Raw genomic sequence first — 26,161 nt, forward strand, 5'->3', positions numbered from 1 at the left:
AAGGGACACTGACTACAATCAGAGGACCTGAGTGCAAATCTTCCCTCTGACACTTTCTATCATTGTGACCTTAGACAAGTCCCTTAACCTTCTTGGGTCTCAGTTTAATCATCTGTAAAATGAGGGGGGGTCCCTCTGGAGTCCCTTCCATCTCAAGACTTAGGATCCTATTCTTCCTTTTAGGAGAGATCTAGGGAACTACAGGGAATGAATAGATGAATGAAGAGATTCATGAGAGGAAAATGTTGGTGAGGGGGAAATGATACATACCCACAGAGAGATCGACTCCACAGACCAGAAGGGGAGGGTGTAGCATGCAGGGGGGGTACCTCTGGAAACATAGGTGAGGCTAGGACCAGAAAGATACCTTTCCCAAGTGACTTCCTGGGGGGCAAGTCCTACTGGGCTTCCGCATGAGCCACTTCTGCTGGGATGCCTTAGAACTCCTGTTTCTTTAGAAAGAGCAAGAACATGTGTGAGTCTCAGTCCTCAGAAAGCAAAAGCAGGAGCCAACATTCTCTGAAAATGAGAGAGTGGAAAGAAAGAACCCCAACTTCCCCCTCCCATAAAAATCACCTTTTTGAAAGTGAACAAGTGGCAGAGAGGAAAGAAGCAGCCCCCTTCCTGCACTCAGCAGTTTATATATATGTTTCAAACTTCAGAATATCATTGCCCCTCCTTTTTCTTTCCCATGGCTGGGATGGCTAGAAAATGTCTTTGTTCTAGCTTATCTTAATTTCTCTAGCCTTGCAAATGCTTGTTTCTTCCCTACATAGACACATTAGATAGCAAGACAAAAGAACATTATGGAACCCACATGAGTCTTTTTCAAGGACCAGTTTAATCTAATGTGGGAGGGGGAGCGAAGAACATCCTTGGGGACCTGTTGTAGATTGCATTCTGCCGAGTTTTGCTTGGGAGGTACAGAGTGACCTTGCATAGTGTTGCTGGGCCTAGTTTCACTTGCTGTTGTTTTAATCCTGGGTGAAATGTCACTTCATGAAATTAGGCTTCAGCATAACCAAGGGATACACACACGAGCCAGGCCTGAGGAGTCAGGGGCCGGATGGGAAAATCCAACCCTGCCTTTGTGGGGGTCCCTTTGCTGACCCTAAATACACTCCCTGGGCCAGATTTCCTCTTCAGAGGTGGCTCTCAGAAGCCTTTACATGGTTGCCAGGTTGCCCCTGACAGATTTGAGAACTAGAGCCTTCTAACCACTCCCAGAATATTGGGCCAAGCTCCCCTCAAAAAATGTCCTTGTGAACTTGAAGAAGCAGTCCCAAAGGGATGAGATGAACAAAGTGAACCCCCCCTTCCCCCAACACAATTTGTCAATGTATTGCCAGTGTGAGTGGGTATCTCTCCAGGCTTGCTCTCCCCCATAGCCTACAGAGGATCCCAACCTTCACCATCCTAAATGGAATTGGACAGCGACAAGCAGTAAGCCTGGACATTTGTAACGTGTCAATGACACATTCGGACAGCAAGGTGGTCTCTCAGCTAGATGGACTCTAGCAAAAGGGGAGAGCCAAGCAGGAAGCTTGGGTGGCTGTTCCTCTGAGCGGGCTAGTTGCAGCAGTCCTGGGAGCCCCTCCAGAGCAGGTGGCCCTTGTGGCCTGGTGGCGGTGGCGGTGCCAGTGCCGGCACCCACTGCAGGTGGATCAGGTTTGATGTGATTATCCTTTAAGGTCATCGTGTTCTTTTTGCTCTGATTCAGTGCTCCCCAGGCTCCTTTTAGATTCTGATTTCCTTTCAGAAACAGACGGTTTGATTGGGAAGGGAAAGTGCTGACCAACTAACTGCCACACTGCACACTTGGATTCCAGGCTACCTGGCCATCAGCTTTCTCAAGGTGAGGTAAGAAATCAACATTCTGAATTTTCAAAGAATCAGTCTCTTTGTAAGTTTGGTTAGGGTGAAGCATTGCCCTAGGAACCGATTACCTCTAGGTGAACTACTAAAGATGATGGTGGTAATGATGATGCCTGGTGTTTATACAAGGTATCTGCCCCATTTTTCCAAATAATTCTTGATTTTTTAACCTTTATTAGTTTCAAACTGCCCTAAGAATTTTGGTGTGCCTCAGATAGTGCTTGAAGGGTTAGAAAGTGCTCAGCTGAACAAACCAAGTTTTGAAAACCAGTCAAACAACTGAGAAGGAACGGCAGAGCGATTAGCAGGCTGGACTGGGCGTCAGGAGACCTGGTTTCAAATCTCCCTTAGTCAAGTAAGTGGTTTGGATCAAGTGACCTCCCATGCTTCTTGCAGCTTTCAATCTATGGTCCAGCCTCTGACGCTCAGGAACATCGATTTAGAGCTGGGATAGATCTTAGAACTCGGGAGCTGCAGCCCCCTCATTTGACAGGGAGGGCCTAGAGAGCAGAAGGGTCACACAAGTAGATGGTAAGTGGCTAAATTAGCATTTGCAGCCTCATTCTCTGGTTCCAAATCCAGATCTCCTTCCCCTGGAGTACGCTTAAGAATGGCGTGCTCCTGGACAGGTCACTTGACCTTCTGAGCCTTTTCTTCATCTGTAACAACCCTCATGTTCTGTCCCTCATGGGATTGTGATAAGGGAAGCTCTTTGCAAAGTTTAGACCACTAGAGGAATGTCAGCTCTAATTCTGAATGGCCAGCCCCCAGCCTGAATGGGCCAGACAGCATCTTCACCAGCCCACTTGTTAGCTCTGTGTCTCCACCAATGTCTCCCCTTTGATTTGTAACAAGATTGCAGCTCAGATTTGTCGATTAATGCGCTTTGAAGTATTGCCCAGTTTAACTAGCTCATGCCTCCAGTCTCAGGACTTTGCAGTTATCCTATCTTTTGAGACTTCATATTAGACAGCATCAACAGAAGAGGATACTCTTCTAGCTACGCCCACAGCCCCTACCTAAGTCTGGGACTTTTTCACCAGGACTATGACAATAGCTTCCTGTTAGGCAAGAAATTCACCAACCAACTTAGCTTTTAAGAGCCATGTGCAGAATCTGGAAGCCAGGAAAGGTCATAGAGGAAGAATACAAAAGCAAGACTCGGTAGAAATCATTCCAGCAGGATTAAAGCTCAGAGTATGGGAAGCTAAGGACAATACTCAAAAGTGGGCCAGTGGTCCTTTTCAAAATCTATACTGGAGGGGGAGGCAGCTAGGTGGCACAGTGGATAGAGCACCAGCCCTGGAGTCAGGAGGACCTGAGTTCAAATCGGGCCTCAGACACTTGACACTTACTAGCTGTGTGACCCTGGACAAGTCACTTAACCCCACTGCCTAGCCCAAAAAACAAAAACAAAAAAACCCAAAATCTATACAGCGGGGGGGGGGGGAAGTGAAGAGAACAATCAAAAGGGGGTGGGGGAGAAGGACTACTACTCATAGTGGATAAAATTATGATAACTGATGAAAAAGAGAAGGCTTAAATAAAAATGTTCAAAATTGGGAGAGAGAGAGAGAGAGAGAGAGAGAGAGAGAGAGAGAGAGAGAGAGAGAGAGAGAGAGAGAGAAAAGGCTTAACTCTTATTGGGCTTGTGCTTTCTTTGCCAAGGAGGATGATCTTTGGACTGGAAAGGACAGAATGAAAATGGCTAAGAGGGAGTTGATATTCAAGATAAGTAAGGCAATAGATAGCAAGAGAACATCTAGCTGCCCAGAGTGCTAAAAGACTTGGCAAATGTGATTGCTAAGCTAGCTACTGGTCAGTGAGCTTGGAGAAATTGTAGAGATTGACAGCGGGGTGGGAAGATTGTAGAAGGGTAAGTTGCAACAGAAGGAAAGCGAATGAGTCACAATACTACATGCCAGTGGGCATTCCCAAACACAGTCATCATTTAAAAGGAGGGTTAGTGACCATCTACAAAAAGAAACAGTGATCACAAAAAGTCCCCAAGAATAAGTCATACCAGATTAACCTTATAACCATTTCTCACTGGTTATGAAATTGGTAGATCAGAGGAATGGTGTCAGTATGATTCCCCAGATTTTAGCAGAGCATTTGATCAAGCTTTTCATGCTATTCGGGGGGAAAGGAGAGAGAGATGGGCTACATAAGACTTCGATTTGGGAACTGGTTGAGTAGCCAGCGGCAAAGTCCAGTTATTATTAATGGTTACATATTATGGAAAGAGGTCTACAGTAGAATGTCCCACGGAGGGCTCCGGGTGTTCTTTGCTCTTTTTGATGAAGGCGCGGATGTCACAAAGCTAATATGCTGGCTGACAGAGTGCTCTGCTCAGGACCCAAATGAAGGAAGTATCTGAGGTCTTCAGTTCTGGGTACCACATTTATAGTAAGGATTCAGTAAATTGGCAAATGTGCAGAGGAGAATCACCAGGATGGGGAAGGACCATGAGTCCATGACATATAAGGATTGGTAGAAGGAACTAGGGCAACTAGGTGGTGCTGCAGTGGATAGAGCACTGGTTTTGGAATCAGGAAGATTCGTCTTCGTTAGTTCAAATCCGGTTGGTCTCAGACACTTATGTGACCCTGGGCAAGTCACTCACTTAATCCTGTTTACCTCAGAATCCTCATCTATAAGATGAACTGAAGAAAGAAATGGCAAACCACTTCAGAAACTTTGCCCAGAAAACCCCAAAGGGGGTCATGGCTGGAAACAACTGAACAACGAAGAAGGAACTAGGGACTTTTGTTCTAGAGAAGAGCAAACTCAGAGGCAGCATGGGAGCTATTTTCAAGCATTTGAAGGGCTCTCATGTGGAAGAGAACTAACTTCGTTCTCCTTGGCCCCAGTGGACAGAACCAGCAGCAATGGAGAGAAGTTTAGAAGAAGCCAATTTAGGCTGGAGGCAGGAGAAACTCCCTCACAATCAACGCTCTCCCCAAGTGGGTGGCAGCCTCAGGAGTCAATGGGTCTCCCCCTCCTTGGAACTCTTCAAGCAGAGGCTGAAAGACCACTGGAAAGTCATGTTGTAGGTAGGATTCTCATTCAGGCACAGGCAGGACTCGGTGGCCTCTGAGTTCTCTTCCAACACTGAGATTTTGTGTGAATCAAACAATCTTGGGAACTGGTTGGCAATGACTGATGAAGGGTGCCAACCGGTTTTAAATACAGCTAATAGCATGAATGTGGATGGCTCATATCAAAATACTGAGGAGGAGCAGGTGTCAGGGGAAACCTATTCAGCTTGGTCTTAGGCATGCTAAATTTGAGGTCTAGGCAGGACATCCAGATAGACTTGTCCTTTGGGCAGTTGGAGATGAAGTTCTGGATGTGAGGTGAGGTCAGGGCATTGACACAGGATGGTGACAGAGAATGAGGTCACCAAGGGAGAAAGCGTAAAGAGAGAAGAGGACTCTTGGGAAACAGCTAAATTGAGAGCTCAGAAAGAGGATTGGCAACCCACAAAGGAGACATTGAGGAGGAATGGTTAGAGAGGTAGAAGGCGAACCAGGAGCCTGTGGGGTCTCTGAGGCTAAAGTAAAAGAGGGGATCTGGTAGAAGTGACATTTGACACTGCAAAGTGCTGCAGGGAAGTCAGGAAAGATGATGACTGGAAAAAGGACTATGGGATTTGTCCAATGAGGAGGCGCTGGGGACTTTAGAGAGAGCAGTCTAGTTTTAGGACCATGGTAAGGTCGGAAGCCCAAGTGGGTAGTAAAGAAGTAAAGGTACCAGTGGAGGTAAACTACTTCCTGAAGTTTAGCCATGTGGAGAAGCTGGAAACTGGATCATTGTTTCTGGAAAACCATTTGGAACCCTGCAAGAAAAGCTACTGGGTTGTCCAAAAGTTTGCAGTGGCATTATTTGTGATAACAAAAACCTAGAAAGGAAATATGTGCCCAGGGATTGAGGAATGGCTGAAACAATTCTGATATGCAAATATCATGGAATATGCCTAAACCATAAAGAAGACAAATGACAAGAATTTGAATGAACATGGGAAGCCTTGTATGAAGAGATTCGAGGGAAGAAGTTAATCCCACTGGCTGGAGAGGCAACACAACTCTGGTCAATTACACTAGTCCTCGCTAGGGAGGCCCAAGCCCCCAAGGTAAGGAGCATAGCCCCCTTTCTGTCTAAAATAGAGAAACAGCAAAGGTACTTTGTGATGGGATTTGTTTGCCTATTTGTGAGGAGTTGTCTTGTTTGCCCTAACAAAATGTATTTAGTAGGGGCAGCTAGGTGGCTCAGTGGATAGAGCACCGGCCCTTAAGTCAGGAGGACCTGAGTTCAAATTCGGTCTCAGACCAAACACTTGACACTTACTAGCTGTGTGACCCTAGGCAAGTCACTTAACCCCAATTGCCTAAAAAAAGAAAGAAAGAAAATAACAAAATGTATTTAGTAATGCACTTAGCACTGGATAGGCCCTTGGAAATCAGCTAGTCCGAGGTAAGTATTTGAGGTCCAGGAATTTGGAGACTTGCCCAAGGTCTCAGAGATTGTATGTAAGTGGCAAAGCTTGAAGTCAATCCTGGCTCCTCTGACTGTGCAGCCCACAAGCTCTAGATTTGTAGGTCAAGGCCAGAGGTTGATACCTGCCATGTCCGAGCTGTGTGACCCTAGGCCTGTTTCATCCTCCATGGCACTGAAAGAGCGGGCTAGATGACGTCCAAGGGGCTTTTTTAAGTTCTTTTACGACAGTGCCAGCTGGGCAAGGTGGCTGCATGGGCATGTCTGTCCTTGGGAGGCAAAGTGGCTTGTTGGGCAGCTAGGGTGAACAGCTAACAGTTATGGTTAGGGACTCGGGGTTGGAGGCCAGGGCCCTGGGCTCAAAGCTCATCTCTGCCGGCACATCCTCTAGCCTCTGCTTGACCCTGGGAGAGTCGCTTCGACTCTCAGAGCCTCGGTTTCCCCGCCTGCAAAATGAAGGGATTGGACTCGCGATCCCATCCCACCCCCAGCAGCTCTCGCGCCTCTGAACCGAGGCTGAAGGGACACGGAAGGAGGAGAGGCCGCCGAGGCACGCAAGCGGCTTCCTGCCGCGCTCCGGCCTCCGCTGCCCGCCCGGCCAAGCTAGGCTAGGACGGGCGGGGAGGGGCGGGGCGCGGAGGGGCGGGCCGGGACCGGCCGGGACGGACGGCCGTCCAGGAGCACGCTGGGAATTGTAGTACACCGCCCCCAGCGCCCGGGAGGAGTCCCGGAGAGAGCATGCGCGAAGGGTCCCTTGGGCGAGTGGTAAACAGAGACGTCAAGCTGGGGGTGCTGCTTGTGGGATCAAAACAAAAGGGGAAGGCGGGCTGGGGGGCGCGGGGTGCTCAGGGCGCGGGTCCGGGGCGGAGGGGCCGAGGCCCCGAGGGCCCGGCCGGGCGGGGGCCGGCGCGGGCGGGCGGGGGGAGGGGCGAGTGGGGGCCGGCCGGGGGAGGGGGTAAGAAGAGCCATGCCATGCGTGACTCGGTGCCCCGGGGAGGAGGAGGCGGCGGCGGCGGCGGCAGCAGTGGGAAGGGAGGCTGGCTGAGAGTGGCCCGGGCCCGGGCAGACTCCAGGGACTAGCCGCCTTGCAGGCACGTCTGGGGAGGAGCCCCCGGGGCGCCGCCGCCGCCGCTGCAGCAGCGGCAGTAGGGGCAGCAGAGGCAGCAGAGGCAGGCGCCCCCCTCGTGGCCGGCCAGCCGGCCGGGGGCCACCGATCAGTCCGGGGGAGGAAGAGGAGGAGCAGGAGCAGGAGGAGGAGGAGGAGGAAGAGGAGGGATGGGCCGGGAGCCCCGGGCCCCCCTCGCCCCTGCCGCCGCCCCCCGGGCCGGCCCCCCGGAGTGCTGAGCCCCCCGAGCGAGGCCAGCCCTACCACGCATGGAGCCCGGCGGCCAGCGGGATGGGGAGCCCGGGCCGGGGGCGGCGCGCGCGCTGGACGTCGACCCCGATTTTGAGCCCCAGAGCCGGCCCCGCTCGTGCACATGGCCCCTTCCCCGGCCTGAGCCCGCGACTCTGGGGCCCGAGGGGCGGCCTGAACCGGGGCCGCCGCTGCCGCCACTTCTGCTGCTGCCGCCGCCGCCGCCGCGGCCGCCGCTGCCCGAGCCCGGGGGGGGGCCCGGTGCCACCGGCCGCCTAGGGGCCCCCGTCGGGGCCGCCGCCGCAGCCACTGCCGCCGCCGCCGCCGCCGCCACGGGGCCCCGCAAGGGTGGCTCCCGCCGGAACGCCTGGGGGAACCAGTCGTACGCCGAGCTTATTAGCCAGGCCATTGAGAGCGCCCCAGAGAAGCGGCTGACACTGGCCCAGATATACGAGTGGATGGTCCGCTCCGTGCCTTACTTCAAGGACAAGGGCGACAGCAACAGCTCCGCCGGATGGAAGGTACTGCGTCCCCCCTCCCCTCCCCTCTCCTCCTCTCTTCTCCTCCCCTCCCCTTCTCTCTTCCCCCCGCCCCCTCCCCCGCCAGCTGTGTGCCGCAGCCCAGTCCTGGCCCCCGTGCCGCACCGCACCGACGGGGAGGGCGCCCTTACATCCCCTCCCCAGCCTCTCAGCCCCGGGCAGGCGGGCAGACACGGGCGGACGGGGGCGACGGCTGCCCTGCGCTGCCCTCCCCTCTCCTCCCCTGTCGTCCCCTCCCCTGCCGTCCCCTCCCCTGCCCTGCCCTGCCCTCCTTCTGCCGCCGCCGCCGCTGCCACCGCTGCCGCTGCCTCGGTGGGGACGTGCTTGCTGCAGAGCTCTTTTGGCCCTGGTGAGGAGGGGGTCGGGGTGGGGGGGAGGTGGGCTGGATGGGGAAGGTGGCAGAGGGGGTTATCCGTCCGGGGGCTCCGCAGAGGCAGGGCTGGAGGGGAAAGGCTGAGCAGGCAATGATTGCAGCCCCTCCGGGACTGAGAGGAGCCCCCGGGGAGTCGGCACTGCGGGCACCACCTGTTGTGCCCAGGGCTGCCGACCGGCAGGGCCTTTGCCCGAACTGTCCTCGGCACAGCAATGGAGGGGTTCGGCATCCATTCATCTATTCAGTGATGGGGAAAGGCCCTTCTAGCTCTCAAATTCTAGGATGTTATCTTGAGGCAGAGATCACGGGAGCTATCCTAGCATCATTACAGAATGATTGGGGGGGAAGCTGAGCGTCAAGGTGCCCCCCAAAAGGGGTGTACCTCCTTAGAGATGGCTTGCAAACTGAGACTCATGAGGCTTACAGATCTATAGCCCTGAAAGGGGGGTGGTGGTGGTGGATTTCTCCAAGGTTCGGGCTGCTGCTGCTGCCACCGCCACCGCCACTACCACCACCACCACCACCACCACAGCCGTTTGCCCCCTCCCTTCCCAACCAGCTGTGGCAGCCTGCACCTGCAGCTGGCCCAAAGGGCAGGGAAATCACCACCACCGGGCAAAGAAGGTAGAGCCTCAGGTCCAGACTGTCCCTAGGGGTTGAAGGCCTACTCTGTGCAAGGCTCTGATCAGTGCTGCAGGCACTGATAGACTGAAAGGCTGAGCTTGCCAAACCAAGGTGCAGTCCCCCAGGTAGCCTGCTCTGCCCCCCCTCCCCCCAAAACAGATCACTGCTCTTCTCCCACGACCTCGCTTGGAATCTAAGGAAGGGCCACTGGTTGCTGACTGCTCAGGGTTAGAGGGGCTTCTCTTCTTTCTCCAGTTGGGCTAAGGGGCTCCAAGTGCAAGATGGCCCTGTCATCCCACCTGCAATAGGAAGGCTAAGCCTGAAGCCACTGATGGGGGGGGGGGTCGGGAATGTCTGGTCCAGTCATGCTTGAACTGGCTTCTTTGGCTCAAGTCCCAATTCTCACTGTAATTAGGATAACTGACATTTCCTGAGCTCCTTACCAACATGATGTCATTTGAACATCACAGCAGCTCTGTGCTCTGTGACGTGGAGACAGGCACTAGGGGTGTTGCCCCTCTTTTGACAGTGAGAAAGCTAAGGTCTAGAGGAGGGAAATGATTTGCTCATAATCACACAGCTAAGTGTCAGAGGCAGGATTTGAACCCAAGTCTTCCTGACTCCAGGCGGGGCAGTCCCATCACTAGGTCCCCCTGTTTGGACCCCAGGAGGGTCCAATAGAATCCTGTAGGATTAGGGGCCCAATGATTAGGCTGCCTGCTCCCACATTGGAGGAGAAGTGAATTTCTAGGGGCTGTTCATCTGATCTCTACACCTGAAAGGTCAGGCCACAGCTTCCTAAAGCAGCTGGGTCTTGTGAGAGCTAGAGGGGAGAGAAAGGATGTGCCTGAGGAGCTGGAGGGAGCAAGGGGCCAGCCATTGGACCTGGGTTCATTTTGTTCCCATCCAGAATCTTCAGCTTTGTGGCGTGTGTTGCTAAGAGCCCAGCCGGGCTGAGGAGGTGGGGGGGGGGCTCTCTCAGATGACGTCAGTCAGTATCAGTGTGGCCATGGCAGCAGTGGTGCCCTCACCCTAGTGTCCCCAAAAGGAACATGGGGAAAAAAAACCCTCTCGTCAGTGAAGCAGTCATGAGGCAGGCTGAAGGCTAGAGGGATCGGGCTCTACTGCGGAGCCCATCCCCCACAATCTGAGTCTCTACGTCCTGGGGGAGCTGGAGGGAATTTCCAGAGTGTTAATCCCAAATGCAGAATGTCTGACACTTTCTATATAAATGAGCTGGGAAGGGGGCCGTCCTTGAGCCTCAGTTTACTTCTCTGTAAAATAGAGCCACCTGTCCCTGGAAGGGTTGTTATGAGGAAAAGGCTGAAGAAATGGGACCTATCAGCTTCTCCAGCACCTCCTTTGATTTTACAAATGAGGAATGTTTGGGACTTGTGGCCAGCTTGGGGGGATGGTTTGAGCCTCAGTGGGAGGAGTCCAGGATACTGAGGGCAAGGGCAAGGTTAGGAAGGGCTTGCAAGCTGGCCACTTGTTCACGGTGTGGGCCATGTGGCTTCTCTCAGCTCAAGCTAGCTGGGAACTAAGCAGGTCCTTTCCCTTCTCTGGCTTACCTCACTTTCCCTCTCTGCCACATGAGAGTATTGGACTAAATGACTGGGAGAGGGGTCATAGAAAGGCTTCGCTGATCCTTGACTCCCAGCCTTGATGCCAGCACGGGCAGAGCTGGGACGGGGCACTTAGGAACTGATGGGACCCCGAGGGCAGCTCCATGACCATTGCCACCCAAGAGAGGAAAACACTTAATCAGCTAGTCAGCCGAGATATATCAAGTGCCTACTGTGTGTCCTTTGATGCACAGCTAGACAGACACCCCAAGGGGAGGAAGAATTGAGAGAAGGGCTCTGCCTCAGGAAGCTTCCGATGTAGTTGGGGTCGGGGAGGCTGAAACTCATGAAGTCGTCAGTCATCAATCAGCAAGCATTTATGGGGGGTGGACGCATACTGTGTGCCAGGCGCTGGGCTAAGAACTGGGGCTGCCCAAAGGCCAAATCCAACTCTGCCTTAAATTCGAATGGAAGAGATCAGCGTAATGAAAACAGCCAAGTCCATTCCTGCCAGATCCACATGGGGAGGTGGAGGGTGACCTTAGAGGGGAGAGAGCTCTAGCAGGCAGTAATGAAGTGCCCAGTTGTGTGGGCCAGACAGGCTAGAGGGCCGGCTTGGAACTCAGAGCAGAGCCTTCCCTAGAGGACACACAGGGAAGGTATACAAGGAGGAAGTGAGCCTTGGGATGGGAGATGGAGAGAAGGCAAAGCTTTCCAGACAGGAGAATGAAAGTGGGAAAAGGCTGGCCCAGCCAGCCTGAGGGCCATGTGGAAGGGGAGGAAATGAGCCAGGGCTTTGGCCGTTCCAATATGCAGTCATAGACTAGCTAGGTGGCACCACAACAGATGGGCCTAGAGTCAGGAAGACCTGAGTTCAAAATGGCACCTCAGACACTTCCAAGCTGTGTGACCCTGGGTAAGTCACTTCACCTCTGCTTGCCTGTGTCTTCATCTGTAAAATGGGGGTACTAGTAGCACCTACCTCCCAGGATTATTGTGAGGATAGTTTGAGATCAAATTTGTAAAATGCTTGGCACAGTGCCTGGCACATAGTAGGCATTCTGTAAATCTTACTGATGATGATGTGAGATGAGGCCTTGGCCAATGGTGGTAACTCAATCCTCAGGTGAGGAGGCTCAGGACTGAACTCAGGGTTTACCGAATGCATGGCATGTTTAGAAAGATACAGCGTTTCAGGATTGTGGCTGTACCCTCTGATAGTGGCTGCTGCCTCTCCTCCTCCTCCTTCTCTTCCTTTTCTTCCTCTTCTTCTTCCTCCTCTTCTTCCTCCTCCTCCCCCTTATTCTCCTCCTTCTCCTCCTCTTCCTTTTCTTCCTCTTCTTCTTCCTCCTCTTTCTCCTATTCCTCCTCCTCCCCCTTTTTCTCCTCCTTCTCCTCCTCCTCCTCTCCTAGTACAGAAATTCACACCACTAACTCGAGTCAGCCACTCATTTGTAAATTTGTCTCCTAGAGTTGCCTGGGACAATGACAGATTAAGTGACTTACCTGCAGTCACATAGCTGGTATGTGCAGGGCTTGAACCCAGGTCTCCAGGGCAAATTTTGTATTCCCTCCTCTTCTTTTCAGAGTTCATTCATTTATTCTTTCATTTCTCTAATGAAAGTGATGACAATCACTAGCACTTGAATACCATCTCCTAGTTGACAGGGACACATACATTCACCTTAACAACAACCCTCCCAACCTGGGGGCCACGTGACTTAGCTAAGGTCACCCAGCTAATAGCCCAGGTCTCCTGACTCCCCAGCCAGGGTCACTGCGTGGACCCTGCCCACATCGCCTGGCGATGGGGTCAGTGTTCCTTTGGGTGGGCACCCACCATCTGCTTTTCTGTCACCCTGAGCTGGATGAGACCTCGGAGGGCAGCTAGGCCACCCCCCCCATTCTATTGATGAGGAAACTGAGGTCCAAAAAGAAGAGACTTGCTCAAAGCTGCTTAGCTAGTAAATAACAGCTGTTTGGTTTCGTTTGGGATGCTAATTCTTCTCCAGAAGCAACAAAGCATGGTTTGCCGCCATATGCTATAGCATCCCTGGAATAATGTCTGTGATAAGAATGATGATAGTGGATACGAGCCCCCTTATGTTGATACACTGCTGGTATGATTCCTTGACTTGGCAGATGAGGAAACAGGCTCTGGGGGAGGAGTGCTGGATGTGGCCAGGGTCACTAGCCAGTGGGCCACGTAGGACTTATGTCGGCCCCCTCCTTCCCAGGCAGGCTCTTTCCACTTTGCCCCACTGCTGGCCCCTCAGTATGCTTCTGCTCCAGAAACCCCCCTCAACCCTGCACTGGGGGAATGGGGCAGTGGAACAGTCCAGTGGTCCAGCAACCACATGTACCTCTTTAATGTGCTGCATCAGTCCCCCTCACTCTGCTCAGAAGTGGATTTAGGGTTAGAGAGGATAGCACTCTGGGCTTCCAGGGGCCAGGTATGAGAACATTCTGTGCTGGGCCGGGCAGCCCTCGGAGGTGGGGATCTTAGGACTAGCACCCTGCCTTCCCAGATCCCATCACATTTCAGCCAGCCTAGCCAGGAGAGATGGGACTGGGCCAGTTCCCTCCAGGGCCACCTCAGGCCTGACAGCCCCCCCCCCACCTTTTTGTGCCCCTACAGAATTCCATCCGACACAACCTCTCCCTGCATAGCAAGTTCATCAAGGTCCACAACGAGGCCACAGGCAAAAGCTCTTGGTGGATGCTAAACCCCGAGGGCGGCAGGAGTGGGAAGGCCCCGCGCAGGAGGGCAGCCTCCATGGACAACAGCAGCAAGCTGACCCGCGGCCGGGCCAAGGCCTCCAAGAAGAAGACAGCAGCACTACCTGAGGGGGCTGAGGGCCCTGCTCCCGCTAGCCCAGGGAGCTACTACCCCAGATGGCCAGGTAGCCCTAGTCCACGGAGCCCTGATGACTCTGAGGTGTGGACGGCCTTCCGCCCACGCAGCAGCTCCAATGCCAGCATGGCCAGTGCCCGACTGTCCCCCATGGGGACAGGGCTGGGACCAGAGCCTGAAGGGGGGGTGGCTGAGGAGGAGGTGCTGGCCTCCCTCACTTACCCAGGCAGTGTTCCCCCAACAGTCAGTGAGGAGCTTGAGCTGCTGGATGGCCTCAATCTCGCGACCCCAAGGCCCCTTTTGCCGCAGGGGGCTGCCTCGGGCTTCTCCCTGCAGCCTGCTGGGGGCTCTGGCCCTGCAGCTGCCTTTACTGGCCCCCTGTTTGGCCCTTCTGAGGGGGCTCTGCCACCTGGGGAAGGGCGCTTCTCCAGCTCCCAGACTCTGGAGGCCCTGCTCACCTCTGATTCCCCTCCCTCCACTGATGTCCTTATGACCCAAGTAGATCCCATCCTCCCCCAACCCTCCACCCTTCTTCTGCCCAGCGGGCTGCCTGCTTCCAGCCCACTGCCCCCAGGGGTCAGCCTGGGCCCTAAGCCCTTGGAAAGCCAAGGCCCTGGCCCTCTGCCTCCTGCCCTTGCCCTGATGGCGCCACCTGTGGGCATGGAAAGCACCCCTGCCCCTAAGGCCCCAGAGCCTGCTGTGCCCCCTCTCTCCGATGAAGCTACAGACCAAGACCAAATGCCCCAGGACCTGGACCTAGACGTGTACATAGAGAACCTGGAGTGTGACATGGATCACATCATCAGCGACCTAGTGGATGGGGGTGAAGGGTTGGATTTCAACTTCGAGCCTGGGTCTGGAGCTCCTAGTTACCCTAACAACTCCCAACCCTCTGCCCACTCCTGGGTCCCCAGCTAAGTCTGACCAGGTAAGAGAACAGAGCAGCCCGCTGGCCAGGGGTGGGCTGTAGAGGGGAAGGAGGGCCTGGGAGCCAGAGAGGGATTTCCCGTCTTCCCCCTTCCCAAAGGGCCGTGGTACTCCTCCACGTTGTCCATAGGGCCCCAGTGGGCCCTCCCTCTTACTCCTCTTTCTGTCTCTGTCTCTGTCTCTCCTCCAACAGGTCCCTGGACCGTAGCTGGGAGCTCCTTCCCCTGCCCCCACCCCCAAGAAGGAGCCGAGAATGTCCCTTTTCCTTCCTACCCTTGGTCCCTCCCCCGGGACCAGAGTCCCTCAGGTCCGGGCATGGGGGACTTATAAATGTCCAACTGCTTTCAAGGGGGTATCTGAGGGGTGGGAGGGAGGGGGTTATTCTCACTGTGCCAACAGGGGCTAAGGCCCCCCCTCCCCCCTCCCAGGAGCCACCCTCTGCCTCTGTTCCCTTCCCCCTGCCCCCCATCAGAGCGTCCCTGGGCGCTGCCACATACACTCACCACGCATATACACACACACACTCCCCCAAAGGCTTTGGGGCCTCTGCCAGGGCAGGCAGTGCTCCTGGGAATGTGAAGCCGCTAGTGGCCTTACCCCTGCCTTTGGGAGCAGGACCTTTTGTAGAGAGCTTTATCCAGGCAGGCCAGGCCAGGCCAGGCGGGCTGGGCTGGGCCAGGCTGGGTGGGCTGAGCTGAGCTGAGCTGAGCTGAGCTAAGCTAAGCTGGGCTAAGCTCATTCTCTCCCTCCCCGTTGGGTTTGTTCGCTCTGCCCACTCTGCTCAGCTGAGCCTGATTGGCCACAGCCAGCCAAGGCCTGGGTTTTTTTTATGCAGTGACCCCCAAACTGGGGGTGGGTGGGGGCAGGGACAGAGGAGGGCCAAGCCTGAGCCCTGGAGCAGCCAGCCAGGCCAAGGCAACCCTTTGGAAAGCTGCAGATAACCTAAAAGCTTTTTATAAACTTTTTACGATATATAAACACAAGTATAGAGATTTTAACAGAGAGGCAAGGTGCTAGGGATTGGGGGGGGGATTGCTTTTCTTTGTGAAGGCTTTATAATCGTGACACAAGGCAAACACTACAGACAGCAGACAGACAGACAGACACATCCAGATGCTAGGGAAGGAGAGTCAGTCCCTGGCAAGCCCCAGGGGAAAGGGGGAGAGGAATTGCAGAAAGATGGAACAGCCTGGTCTCCCCAGGGAGAAGCCAATCCCAGGAAGGCCAAGGGTGCTGGGGGGCCTGTGGTGGCTTAGGGAAGGATCCCCCATTTGTTTGGAGAAGGAAGGAGCTGAAGTGCCCTGGGTCCAGGGCCAGTCTTCAGTCCTGGGAGCTCCTGCCTGGGCACTGGATTCAGTGCTGCTGCTGCCGCTGCTGCTGCTGCCGCCGCTGCCACTGCCACTGCCACTGCCGCTGCCGCCGCCGCCGCTGCTGCTGCTCCCACCGCTGCCGCCGCTACCACCACCAACACCGCCACCACCACCGCCGCCACCACCACCACCAACACCGCCAGGGCTAGGGGATGACTTGGGTGGGTGTCTAGAGACTACCCTCCTCAGAGCCTCGGCCAGCTCCTCCCCCAGCTCCCTCAGCACAGTCCCTTGCCCCTTCCTGCTGTGGGTTCCCATCGTGTCCCTGGGTCCTGCCCAGATTGTGTCAATGTATGTATGTACTAGATCCAAGTGAGAAAGTGTGTCAAATGATTAAATTAAATAAATGGAAACATAAATAAAGAAATAAATACCTAGAACTGGCCCTGGTTTCTGCTACCTCCTCGCTCTCCTGGGAGACCTGGAATGGAAGAACTACAAAGCGTGGCCAGGAGAAGGAAAGTGGGCATTTCTGGCCTTCGGTGGTACTGGGGGAGTCAAATGCCATGAGGGCGTGTGACAAGCCCTCAAGCAGGCCCTGCCGCCTCACGTTCACAATCTGCCCACCATCTTCTTGTACTCACTGTATCCTCTTCTCTCCGATACCTCCACTCTGCTGCTGGGACCCACTCTGCCCTCATCCAGGCAAAGAACCTTACAAGTCCATTAAGTCAGCCTCCAATCTGAGGCAAGAATTCCATCTGGAAGACTTCCCAGGACAGGGAAGTCATCAGCTCTTAAAGCAGTCTATCCCATTGTTCAGTGACCCTCAGTTCGTGTTAGGAAGCTTTCTCATTTGGAGCCCAAAGCAGCATGGGACTCCTACCCCCTACCATTGGCTCCAGCTCTCTTGGAATGGGGAGTTCTACCACTGTGATTGTGGTCCTTATCAACTCCAAGGTTCCACATGCCAGGGTTTTTCAACTGCTCCTCCCCAAGGACGTTATGACAGGTCCCTTGGCCATCCTGGTCTCCCCTTTCTGGATGTTGATCTCTGTTGGCCCCTCTTAAAGGGTGGCTCCCGGGGCTGAGCCCAGTCCTGCAGTAAATGTGGTCTCACCCAGGGCTCCAGAGAGGGACTCCCAGGTGCCTTGTGTGGAACATTCCATGTCTGTTCCTTTGCCCACCTACCCCCCCATCAGATACTTTATGGAGCCTGCAACCCACCACAAGCCCCCAGGTCTTGTTCCACAGGAACATGAACCATCGACTCCCCCGGCCAGTACTGAGCCAGCCAGGAAAGCCTGCTCAGGTATCACTGCTGCTACTCCACCCTTTATTGACTAACTTATCGGCGTTTATCTCTCTTGCCAATGGTTTCAGGTTTACTCTTGGAAAGTGAAGAAACCCCTCTTCGACTGACTGTCTCTTCTTCCACTGTCTCTGGTGTTCGTACTCGTCTTATATTTTTGGTCTAGATGGGGAAGAGGGGAAGCAGTTATTAAGCAGTTGGCTCTATACGCCTGACAATGGAGGGGATGCTATCAACTTGGGGAAATGGCTGTGGGACCACATCAGGGAGGGTCCAGTTTGGAAAGGTGGAGAAGCCTAGGCGGCCAGCCAGGGGGCAGAGCTCGGGGAGGGGCTAAGAATGCTGATAGGGTTGTGGGTAGGCAGGGACAAGAAGTCTCACCCGTCTGCGCTTGTGCAGGTAAGAGTCTATAGAAATGATTTTCTTAGTGTCCTGACCACGGAGCATCTTTATTCGACTCTTTTCCAGATGGTCACACTGTGATTTAAGGGCATCTGGGCCCAGGAAAGAGAACATGAGTCCCCTGGTCAATAAGGAAATGCCCTATCTTCCTTATGGTCACTAAGACTCACTGAGACCCCACCTAGCCTAAACCGTACCCTTGGTCATTGGGGTTTTTCCACCTTAGCCTGGAATGGACAGCAGCCTCACTGTCCAATGCAAGCAAAAATTGTTGAGGTCACACATGATTCCTGACTTTCTCTAACTACTGGTGAGGAATAGGGGCAGAGGCCCATGTGGCATGTGCCTGGCCCTAGCCCAAGCAACCATCAGAAGCCCTGATACTCATAGCCATGGAAACAGGGAAGCAAGGGGACAGAGACTGAGAGAAAGATGGCAATGATGAAGGTCAGGGAGCTGGGCTGCAGGGGACCTAGCACACCACACACATACACAGAAATGGTGGGTCTGGTCCATTAACTCCCTTCCGTTAATCTCTCCCTCTTCCAGTCTTTCACTTTGGCTTTCACTGCACTTAGCACAGCCTGAGTACATGACCTCCTTCCCCAGGCCCCTAAGCAACTTAAGGGTAGGAGGAGCCATGTCCCTGGGATCGTGGCACGGGGCACTGCATACAGTAGCAGGCCTTCAGGAAATGATTGGAGACTGACTATTGGAGCACTTTATCGAATCTGTGCTGAAAGCCCCCCCCCCAAATAGGGCCTGGCCCTAGCCCTCTTCGAGGGCCCTCTCCCCACCCCCCATCTTGTCTTCAGTGCCCTCTTTCTCCCCTTTGTCCAGATTATCTTATGTGCCTCCCCACCTTGCCCCCATCATGATCCATACCCAGTAACTCTTGCTCTGGCTCCTTCAGCAAGGGCACAAAAGCCCTGTAAGCATTTTCACTTCTAGTCCCTGAAAACAGAGCTTTGAGCTACCCCCAGGTGGAAGCCCTACCCCAGCCAAACTCTTAGACTTTCAGAGTCCAACTGGAACTTCACCCTCCACCCCCACCCCACTTCCACTTTTTTTCTTGGTCTGGAGGCCACCATTTATATTCTATCCTCAAGATGAGGACTGGAATGGGAGGAGGGAGAGACCTACCCTCTCTTGAGGTCCACACATCGGAGTCCCCTGAGCTTAGAGCTAGGAGGGAGCTCAGAGACCATCTAGTCCAAATACTTCATTTTACAGAGGAAGAAACAGGGCCAGAGCAGACTTGCCTAAGGTCATACAGCTTGAAAGTGGCAGAGATCAGATTTGAACTCCTTCCTCCAGCTCCCAGTCCTGGCTTGCTTCTGTTCTGAGGCATTGTCCTAGATTAGGCCCCTGGGGGATTCTCCCTGGGAAGATGGTAAACAGTACCCCGGGGGTAGGGGTGGGGGGAGAGGAACTTTAATCTAGCTGGGGGGGGGGACACCACAAGTTCTTACCTGGTGGTCCACGTTCCACCTTGCAAATGTAGTAAATGTTTCTGGCTTGGAGGAACTTGGTGGCTGATTCCCCAAGAAACTTCACCAGAAACAGTAGCTTCAGAGTCCCAGCCTCATCACAAAGGTCAATGAGTTCTAGGGGGAAACCAGAGGGAGACTTCAGAGGGAGAGCAAAGGAGCAGAGGTCATGGGACAAGCAGGAGCTGCCCCTGTGGCCCAGGATGGACAGGTTCTCACCTGGGCCCAGCCCTGGCCGGTGACTTCTCACCTGAATTGTGCATCCCCACTTTGTTTCGAATATAATGCAACAGCAGCAAAACTGAGCAGTTGATGTTGGCCAGAAATTGTTGGTTGTCTGGAAGACACACAAGGGCAGCAGAGACATCTGAGCCCTCCTTTGGGAGCACTGGTAAGTCGGGGAGGGGGCTGGGGGAGGAGAACCAAGGAGGGCCAAGAGGCAACTGCCCTGCCCGCTCTCAAGTCCCCTTGGCAGCCACTTGTTTGCCAGACCTGGCTGCCCTCCCCCAACTCGAGTAAAGTAGAGGAGGCTGGCTCGAGGCTCAGATGAGCCGATGTTCAGGAAAGCACCTTCTAGCCCTCCAAGCAGCAGCCCAACAACAGAGTCTGTTCTTCTAGCCTCCTCAAACGGTCCTGAAGCTCTCCACGGGCTCCTGCCCCTTACCTCCATGCTTGATGCAAATGAACATGGTCTTCAGCCTGATCTTCTGCCTCCCGAGAGGGGCTAAGAAGTCATATAGAATGTAAGTCTGCTGGACACTGGCAGGGGATGAGGAATGGAATGTCAGAATGGAGATGGATCCCATAGACTGGTCAGGGGCAGAGGTGGGCTGCCTAGTGGAGGCCCTTGATGTTAACTTTAACCTTAAGGTTAACCAGCAGGATCATGGGTGGGGACCAGTGTTCTGAGTGATTATGAGGTCAGGCAAAGATGATGAGGCTGTATGTGTGCTCAGTGAAGGGAGGGCAACTGGGGTGGGGTCCAAAAGAGATTAGGGGTTGAAGAGGACCAGTCCAACTCCAGGCTAGCTCCCAGAGTGGGCAGAGAAAGCTCCAAGAGAAGTGTACCTTTGGACCCCCCCCCCATTAACCTTCACTATCTGGGAGCACAACTTGGCCTACAGTCTGGGCCTGGCCAGTGTTTCACCACACCCACCCCCAAATGTCCCCCTCCACCCTCGTACACCACAAATATTCCTGTTTCTCATAAACTGAAACTTTATTCTTTTTTTTTTTTTATTGATCTAGGAATAGTATGAAGGAGGGAGGGAGGGAGGGAGAGTCCTGGGGGGAGGCAGGGAAAAGATTCAGGACAGCTGGGGGGGGCAGGTACAGCAAGAGGAAGAGGTTCCCAAAGAGGGGACCTGGAAGGAGGAGGGGGCTGAGGGAGAGAGCACTGAGGGCCGGCAGAGCATCCTCAGGAGGCCAGGGCCAGAGCCTGGCCATTGGCTGGTAGGGTCTCTGAGTCCAGCTTCAGGGCTCAGGGTCCAGACTGTAGCATGGTGGAGGGGCCCAATAAGGGTTGTGCTGGCTGCAGGGGGAGCCCCCGGACCCCTCCGATTGGGCCCCTGCCTTCTGGGGGAGCTCGCTCACGTGACATAGCCTCTCACTGTAGTCTGGCTGCAGACTTTCAGCCAGCCCCTTGGACACACCGCTCCAAGTCTAAGAACAGATAGCCGCCCAAGGCCAGAGGTTAGCTTGTGGAATTGGGGGGGGGGGGTAGAAGGAAAGGTTCCCACAGCCCGGGGGAGGGGAGGAAGGCTGCTGTGAGAAGGCCAGGGATCCTCTAGGTTACTCCAGGGCTTCCTCCCTGATTCATTGGCCTTTTGTCAGTGAGTGAGCTCCTCTGGACCTTTATGTGCACCCCAGCCCCCACCCCCCTTAGTCACTGGGCCACATCCTGCCAGCTAGTGTGCTCACCCTCACCACACACAAACAGTTGGTCTCTATGTGCTTGGGGTCTGCCTGGCACACAGGCAGACTGTCTATGTTCTTACCGAGAAGTTTCCCTGGTGCGTGGTAACCAGGTCATCCAGGCTGTTGAGGCTGGGGATTCGGGGCATCAGTACCACCCACACCCTGGGGGGATAGATTAGGCAGCATCAAGGTCCTGCTTCCACGGGTCCCACTGGCGACAAACTGAGTCAGGGTTCTGTGAGAGCGAGCCCCCCTCCCTCTCCGGGAGCTGGCTGAGCTGCTGGAGACCCTTTTCCAGCTGTCCCCGCTCCCTTCACTAAGTCTCACCGCTCCAGCCGGGTGAGCATGGTGATGAGGAAAATGAAGCCAGTCAGAAGGCCGAGGGGCACCAGCACAGTCTCCAGCACGGGCAGCGAGGGCCGCTCTAGGGCACCGAAGGAAGGGACCTCAGGAGACAGTCCCCATCAGGGGCCCAGAGCAATCCCACCCAGCCCCTTCTCAACCTCCCCTCCATACTGTCTCCTGCACCAAGACGAATGTTTGTCAGAATAGCCCGAGGGAAGGCTGCCACTGGGCTGGATTGAAGGAAGGTTATTCGAGGTGGAAAAGGATGAGGAGGGAGGAGGAGAGGGATTAGGGATTCGAGGCAGAGCTCAGGGTCAGAAGGGTTTACCCCTTGGCCTTCTGCCCCCCCATTGAACCACAGGGCTCCACTGACTCCACTGCTGGGCATTGCCACAGTAAGGTCTGAAGCGGCTTCGGACCCGGAACGTGTAAAGTTTGTGCTCATCCACGCTGGGCAAGCCAAACTGCTGCCTCTGGTGTACGTACTGCTCCTTAGGGGAAGAGGAAGCCAAAGAAATGAGGGCAAAAAGGAGAGGATGCCCCCTTGGGAGCAGTCCCTTCCTCAGCTCCTCTCTGCAGCCATCCTGTCGGGAGAGGCTCAGAGAAAAAGAAGTTGAGAGCTGGTGAGGGGCTCAGAGGGGAATGTCTGGTCCAGCCCCTTCCTTTTACTGAGGAGAGAACCCCTGGCCAGACAAGGGAAGGGACTTCCTAAAATCTGGCAGAATGAGGATTTGAACCCAGGCCCTCTGCCTACAAAGCTAGCACTCTTTCCCCTATGCCATGCGGCCACCCCCTCTTCCTTGGAAGGTCTTAGGCCCCTGGGTGTCAGGGTGCCTGCTTTCCTTTCCTTTCTTCCCTCTCTGTCGGGGCTCTAGCGGCACTGCCCAGATGAATTTCTCCCAGGCTAGTCCCTTAACCTGGAATCCCAACCTTCTATGGTTCCTTTAATGACCATCCAAGGCCCAACCTCCCACGCTAGGAAACATGGAAGTGGGGCCTGGCGGAGTGTGTGTGTGACATTGATGATAAAGGGGCCTGAGGGTAGATGAAAGAACTGGAAGTCAGGAGATGAGGGGCACTGGGAGTCAGCCCTGTGGCCACCCTTGGGCCTGGCCTCCTCCCTTCCTCCCCCCCCCAACTCACTGTCCAGCTGGAGTCAATGTCACTCTTATATTGTACCAGGTGCTGCAAACACGTGGCCTTGTAACTGCTGGCCCATTTGAGCTCCAGCTGTGAGTCATTCACACTGTAGACTGTCAAGTTATCAGGAGCCCAAGGGATCACTGGAGGAAGGGCATGTGGGTAGGATCAAGTTACCCTCCTACCCCCCTAGTGGCCTTGTTCCTCCCCATGCCTGGCCCTGATCCCTTGCGAACGCTCTCTCTCCCCCTACCAGTTCCTAGAACATTATGGGGAAAGAGCAAGAGTCACCATCCCCCAAGGCTCCTCCCAAACCTCTCCCTTGCCCTCATACCCAAATCCTGAAGCTTCATTTCCTGCTTGAAATGTCTACCAGGAGCCCGGAGTTCCACGTTGAAGTTGTTATATATATCAATGTCCTCACGGCCGAACCAACAGCCTGAAGTGATGGCCCCAGCAAACAAATATTGGCTACATTCCTTGGGTGGATCTCTATACCTGAGGGAAGAGGTTGAAGGAAAACCAAGAGTGAGACTAAGAGCTTCAGCACCGCCCCCCCCCTGCTGCACCCCCGCTAGGGTTCCTGTAACCTGAACTGGACTTCTCCTCTGGGCAAACTGGTTCCCATGAGGCCTCAGTCTCCCAGCTCATCCTCCTTTGCTCCCTAGGTCCTCTTCTCATCCCTGTCTCCCTTCATACCAGTAATAGAGGGTCAGGTTGGTAGACTGGGGTCCAGAGCTGCTATCCCAAGTACAATTCATGAATTCAACATTGAAGACCCAGCACTGTACGTTTGGGAAGGTTGCAGAGGCTGTGGACATCGGTAAGAAATCTAGGTTGGAATCAAACACAAATAATCAGCAGGGGAGGAGGGTGCCTGAGGAAAGGGACTCCCTCCAGCCCATCTTGCCCCACCCCCCTCCTTTGGAAGGTTCTAGGCCCAGTCAGCTGGGGCACCTAGCTTTGCTTCCTTTCCCTTCTCTTCCCATCTCCCCTTCACCTCCTCCAGGTCACAGCCCTCCTCACCAGCCATAGTGTCCTGGCTCCTCTGGGGAGTGAGGGAGACCAAGTTCATGGCCACCCCCAGCAGTGCCAGTAACAGGAGCATCTTCAGGCTGGTTCACTGTTTGGACTGAGACCTGAGCTTCACTTTCATTCTCTCTTCATCAGAAGCTCTGGGGCCCCTCACCAGCTACCCCTCACCACCCACACACTTCCTCCTGTTACAACTTCCGGTGGAAAGAACCTGGGGGCCTGGGCTACCTCTACAATAGGGCCCTACATAGGGACTGAGAGTTGGTGAATTGTGTCACATAAAACAGCCCCCTGGAAACAGTAGGGGAGTAAATACTATTAACAGAGGCTAGGACCAGCTTGGGAGTAAAGGACCCAGTCCTGTCCTTGGCTGGACTATCGAAAAATGAACCGCTACTCCATAAAGACAAAGGGCCTGGCAGAAGCCATTGTCACTCCCCCAAAACTTGCTCTTTGCCCTCAAAAGCAGCTTGATCTCTCCTGTTTCTTCTAGGTCACCAAGCTGCTTCTGGCTTCACTGCATCCCCCCTTCCATCCCTCCATCCACCTGTCCTTCCCTCCACTTCCCCTCTATCCTAGAAGCTGATCAGCCTTCACTGTCTTCATCTAGTCCAGCCTCCCTAAGGTTGAGAAATGTCAATCACCTCCCTCAGGGTCATCAGACTGACACCCAAGGTGGTACTGGAGCCCCGCCTCTAATCTCAACTGGGCTCTCGCTGCTGCTCAGGAATACTCAGCATCCTTCTGTTGTTGATTTCCTAGCCAACTCCCCATAGCAGCTGGCCATGATCTTTTTCAAAATCACTCCCTGCCCCCTTTCTGCAGCTTTACTGAGGAGACAGGCTAGCCACCAGGCTTGCAATGCTCTCCCTCCTCACTTTGGGCTCCTAGTTTCCCTGGCTTACTTCAAGACTTCTGCAGGAGGCTTCTCCCAGTCTTCCAGCTGCTTCTGAGATTATCTTTTATTTAACTGTCTATGCCCTGTTTAAGGGGAAATGAGGTGGCACAGTGGATAGAATCCTGGGCCTGGAGTTAGGAGTTCAAAGCCAACCTCAGACACTTACAAGCTGTGTGATCCTGGGAAAGTCATTGCCTCAGTTTCCTCATCTGTAAAATGGAGATCATCAGGGTTGTTGTGAAGATCAAATGAATAATAATTATAAAGGGCTTAGCACAATGCATGACACAGAGGAAGTTCATACAATATAAATATTAGGTATTATTATTATTTTTTGTACGTTGTCTCCCCACATTAGAATGTGAGCTCCTTGACAGCAGGGGCCATATTTTTACCTTTCTTTGTGTTTCCAGCACTATGCTGGGCACAGAGTAAACACTCACAAATTCATTTTACAGATGAAGCCTGTAGCCTTTGGCCTAAGTACCAGAGAAAGTAAATGACTTATCCAACACCGCAATGGTTGTTGGGATTTGAATTCAGGTCCTTTGACTCCAAATGTAGTGCTTTCTCCCATGTTGTTGTTGTTCAGTCACGTCCAAATCTTTGTGACCCCATTTAAGGTTTTCTTGGCAAAGATGCTGGAGTGGTTTGCCATTGCCTTCTCCAGTTCATTTTACAAATGAGGAAACTGAGGCAAACAGGGTGAAGTGACTCACCCAGGGTCATCCAGCTAGTCAGTGTCTGAGGACAAATTTGAACTCAGGCCTTCCTGACTCCAGGCCCAGCACTCTATCCACTGCAGTGCCACCTAGCTCCTCATAATATATATTACATATGTACTAATGTTTAGTCCTTTTTTAGTCATTTCCTACTCTTTGTGACCCCATTTGGGGTTTTCTTGGCAAAGATACTGGAGTAGTTTGCCATTTCCTTCTTCAATGTAGTTAATTCCCAAATCTCTATCTCCAGACTTTCTAATCTCTCCCCTGAGCTCCCTCCAGGCTTAAACTTTCAGCTGCCTATTGGCCAAGCCTGGCAACCTTTCAAAGTTTACATGTTCCAAACAAAATCACAGAGTCTTCCTTCCCAAGCAAGCCTGCTTCCATACTGTTCTTACCTAGATCTTCCTCTACCCATCAGATAGCTCCTTTGCTGGCCCATCATCCATTTCTGGCCCACTGAGTGTGACTTCTGGAGAAAGGAGTGGGCCCTTGAGACTCTCTCTCTGTCCCTGACAGTGTCAGGGAATCCCAGTTTCCAGGAGTTCAAGTATCATCTCTGTGCAAATCACTCCCAAATCCAGATTTCTTGATCTCACTTTTACTCTTACTCTCAATCAGTTTCTGCATGATCAAGATGCCGGCTGGGCCTTGACTCTCCTTCTTCCCTCATGTCCTGCCTTCTTCCATCATTTGTCTAGGAGTCTTAGGAATTCCACCTCCTTAACACGCCTTACATTTGTCCTCTTCTCTCCATTTGTCCCTGAATTGTTGGAATAGTTTGTTAAGTGGTCTCCCCGTTTGCAGTCTCTCTCTTCCCCAATCTATCCTCCTCAGAACTGCCAAGAGAGTCTTCTTACAGATCTAACCATGCTCTGTCCCTACTCAAAAACTTTCAGGGACTAGCCTTCGATTGCTGAATAAAGCAGTTCTTTACCCCAGCATTGATGGCCCTTAATAATGTGGCTCCCACCTACTTTCC

At 53.8% G+C, this 26,161-nt stretch overlaps 3 protein-coding genes across 5 annotated transcripts; 1 reads left to right on the forward strand and 2 right to left on the reverse strand.

The window, feature by feature from the left end:
- The first annotated feature begins 7,311 nt into the window (after positions 1–7,311).
- On the forward strand, positions 7,312–16,358 carry FOXO4 (forkhead box O4). Its single transcript, XM_020976471.2, has 3 exons — positions 7,312–8,247; positions 13,466–14,609; positions 14,802–16,358. The coding sequence occupies exons 1-2, from the start codon at positions 7,747–7,749 to the stop codon at positions 14,597–14,599; spliced, it is 1,635 nt and encodes a 544-aa protein (XP_020832130.1). The 5' UTR covers positions 7,312–7,746; the 3' UTR covers positions 14,600–14,609; positions 14,802–16,358.
- On the reverse strand, positions 15,629–20,219 carry CUNHXorf65 (chromosome unknown CXorf65 homolog). 2 transcript variants are annotated; one of them, XM_020976475.2, is made up of 6 exons: positions 19,787–20,219; positions 19,373–19,459; positions 19,105–19,239; positions 18,518–18,586; positions 17,612–17,724; positions 15,629–17,392 (listed from the first exon to the last, which is right to left on the reverse strand). In XM_020976475.2, exons 1-6 carry the CDS (start codon positions 19,926–19,928, stop codon positions 17,267–17,269), a joined length of 672 nt encoding a protein of 223 aa, XP_020832134.1. In that variant the 5' UTR covers positions 19,929–20,219; the 3' UTR covers positions 15,629–17,266. The 2 variants fall into 2 exon arrangements, with proteins under 2 accessions (XP_020832134.1, XP_020832135.1); XM_020976476.2 differs by lacking the exon at positions 18,518–18,586.
- A 103-nt stretch (positions 20,220–20,322) lies between these two features.
- IL2RG (interleukin 2 receptor subunit gamma) lies at positions 20,323–23,719 on the reverse strand. 2 transcript variants are annotated; one of them, XM_020976473.2, is made up of 8 exons: positions 23,551–23,719; positions 23,224–23,335; positions 22,859–23,022; positions 22,528–22,667; positions 21,713–21,875; positions 21,367–21,463; positions 21,120–21,201; positions 20,323–20,784 (listed from the first exon to the last, which is right to left on the reverse strand). In XM_020976473.2, exons 1-8 carry the CDS (start codon positions 23,630–23,632, stop codon positions 20,596–20,598), a joined length of 1,029 nt encoding a protein of 342 aa, XP_020832132.1. In that variant the 5' UTR covers positions 23,633–23,719; the 3' UTR covers positions 20,323–20,595. The 2 variants fall into 2 exon arrangements, with proteins under 2 accessions (XP_020832132.1, XP_020832131.1); XM_020976472.2 differs by having other exon boundaries at positions 23,224–23,356; positions 23,551–23,718.
- Between the last annotated feature and the right edge of the window lie 2,442 nt (positions 23,720–26,161).

Source organism: Phascolarctos cinereus, unplaced genomic scaffold (genome assembly GCF_003287225.1).
Source record: "Phascolarctos cinereus isolate Bilbo 61053 unplaced genomic scaffold, phaCin_HiC Scaffold_8;HRSCAF=390, whole genome shotgun sequence".
NCBI classification, from domain to species: Eukaryota; Metazoa; Chordata; class Mammalia; order Diprotodontia; family Phascolarctidae; genus Phascolarctos; species Phascolarctos cinereus.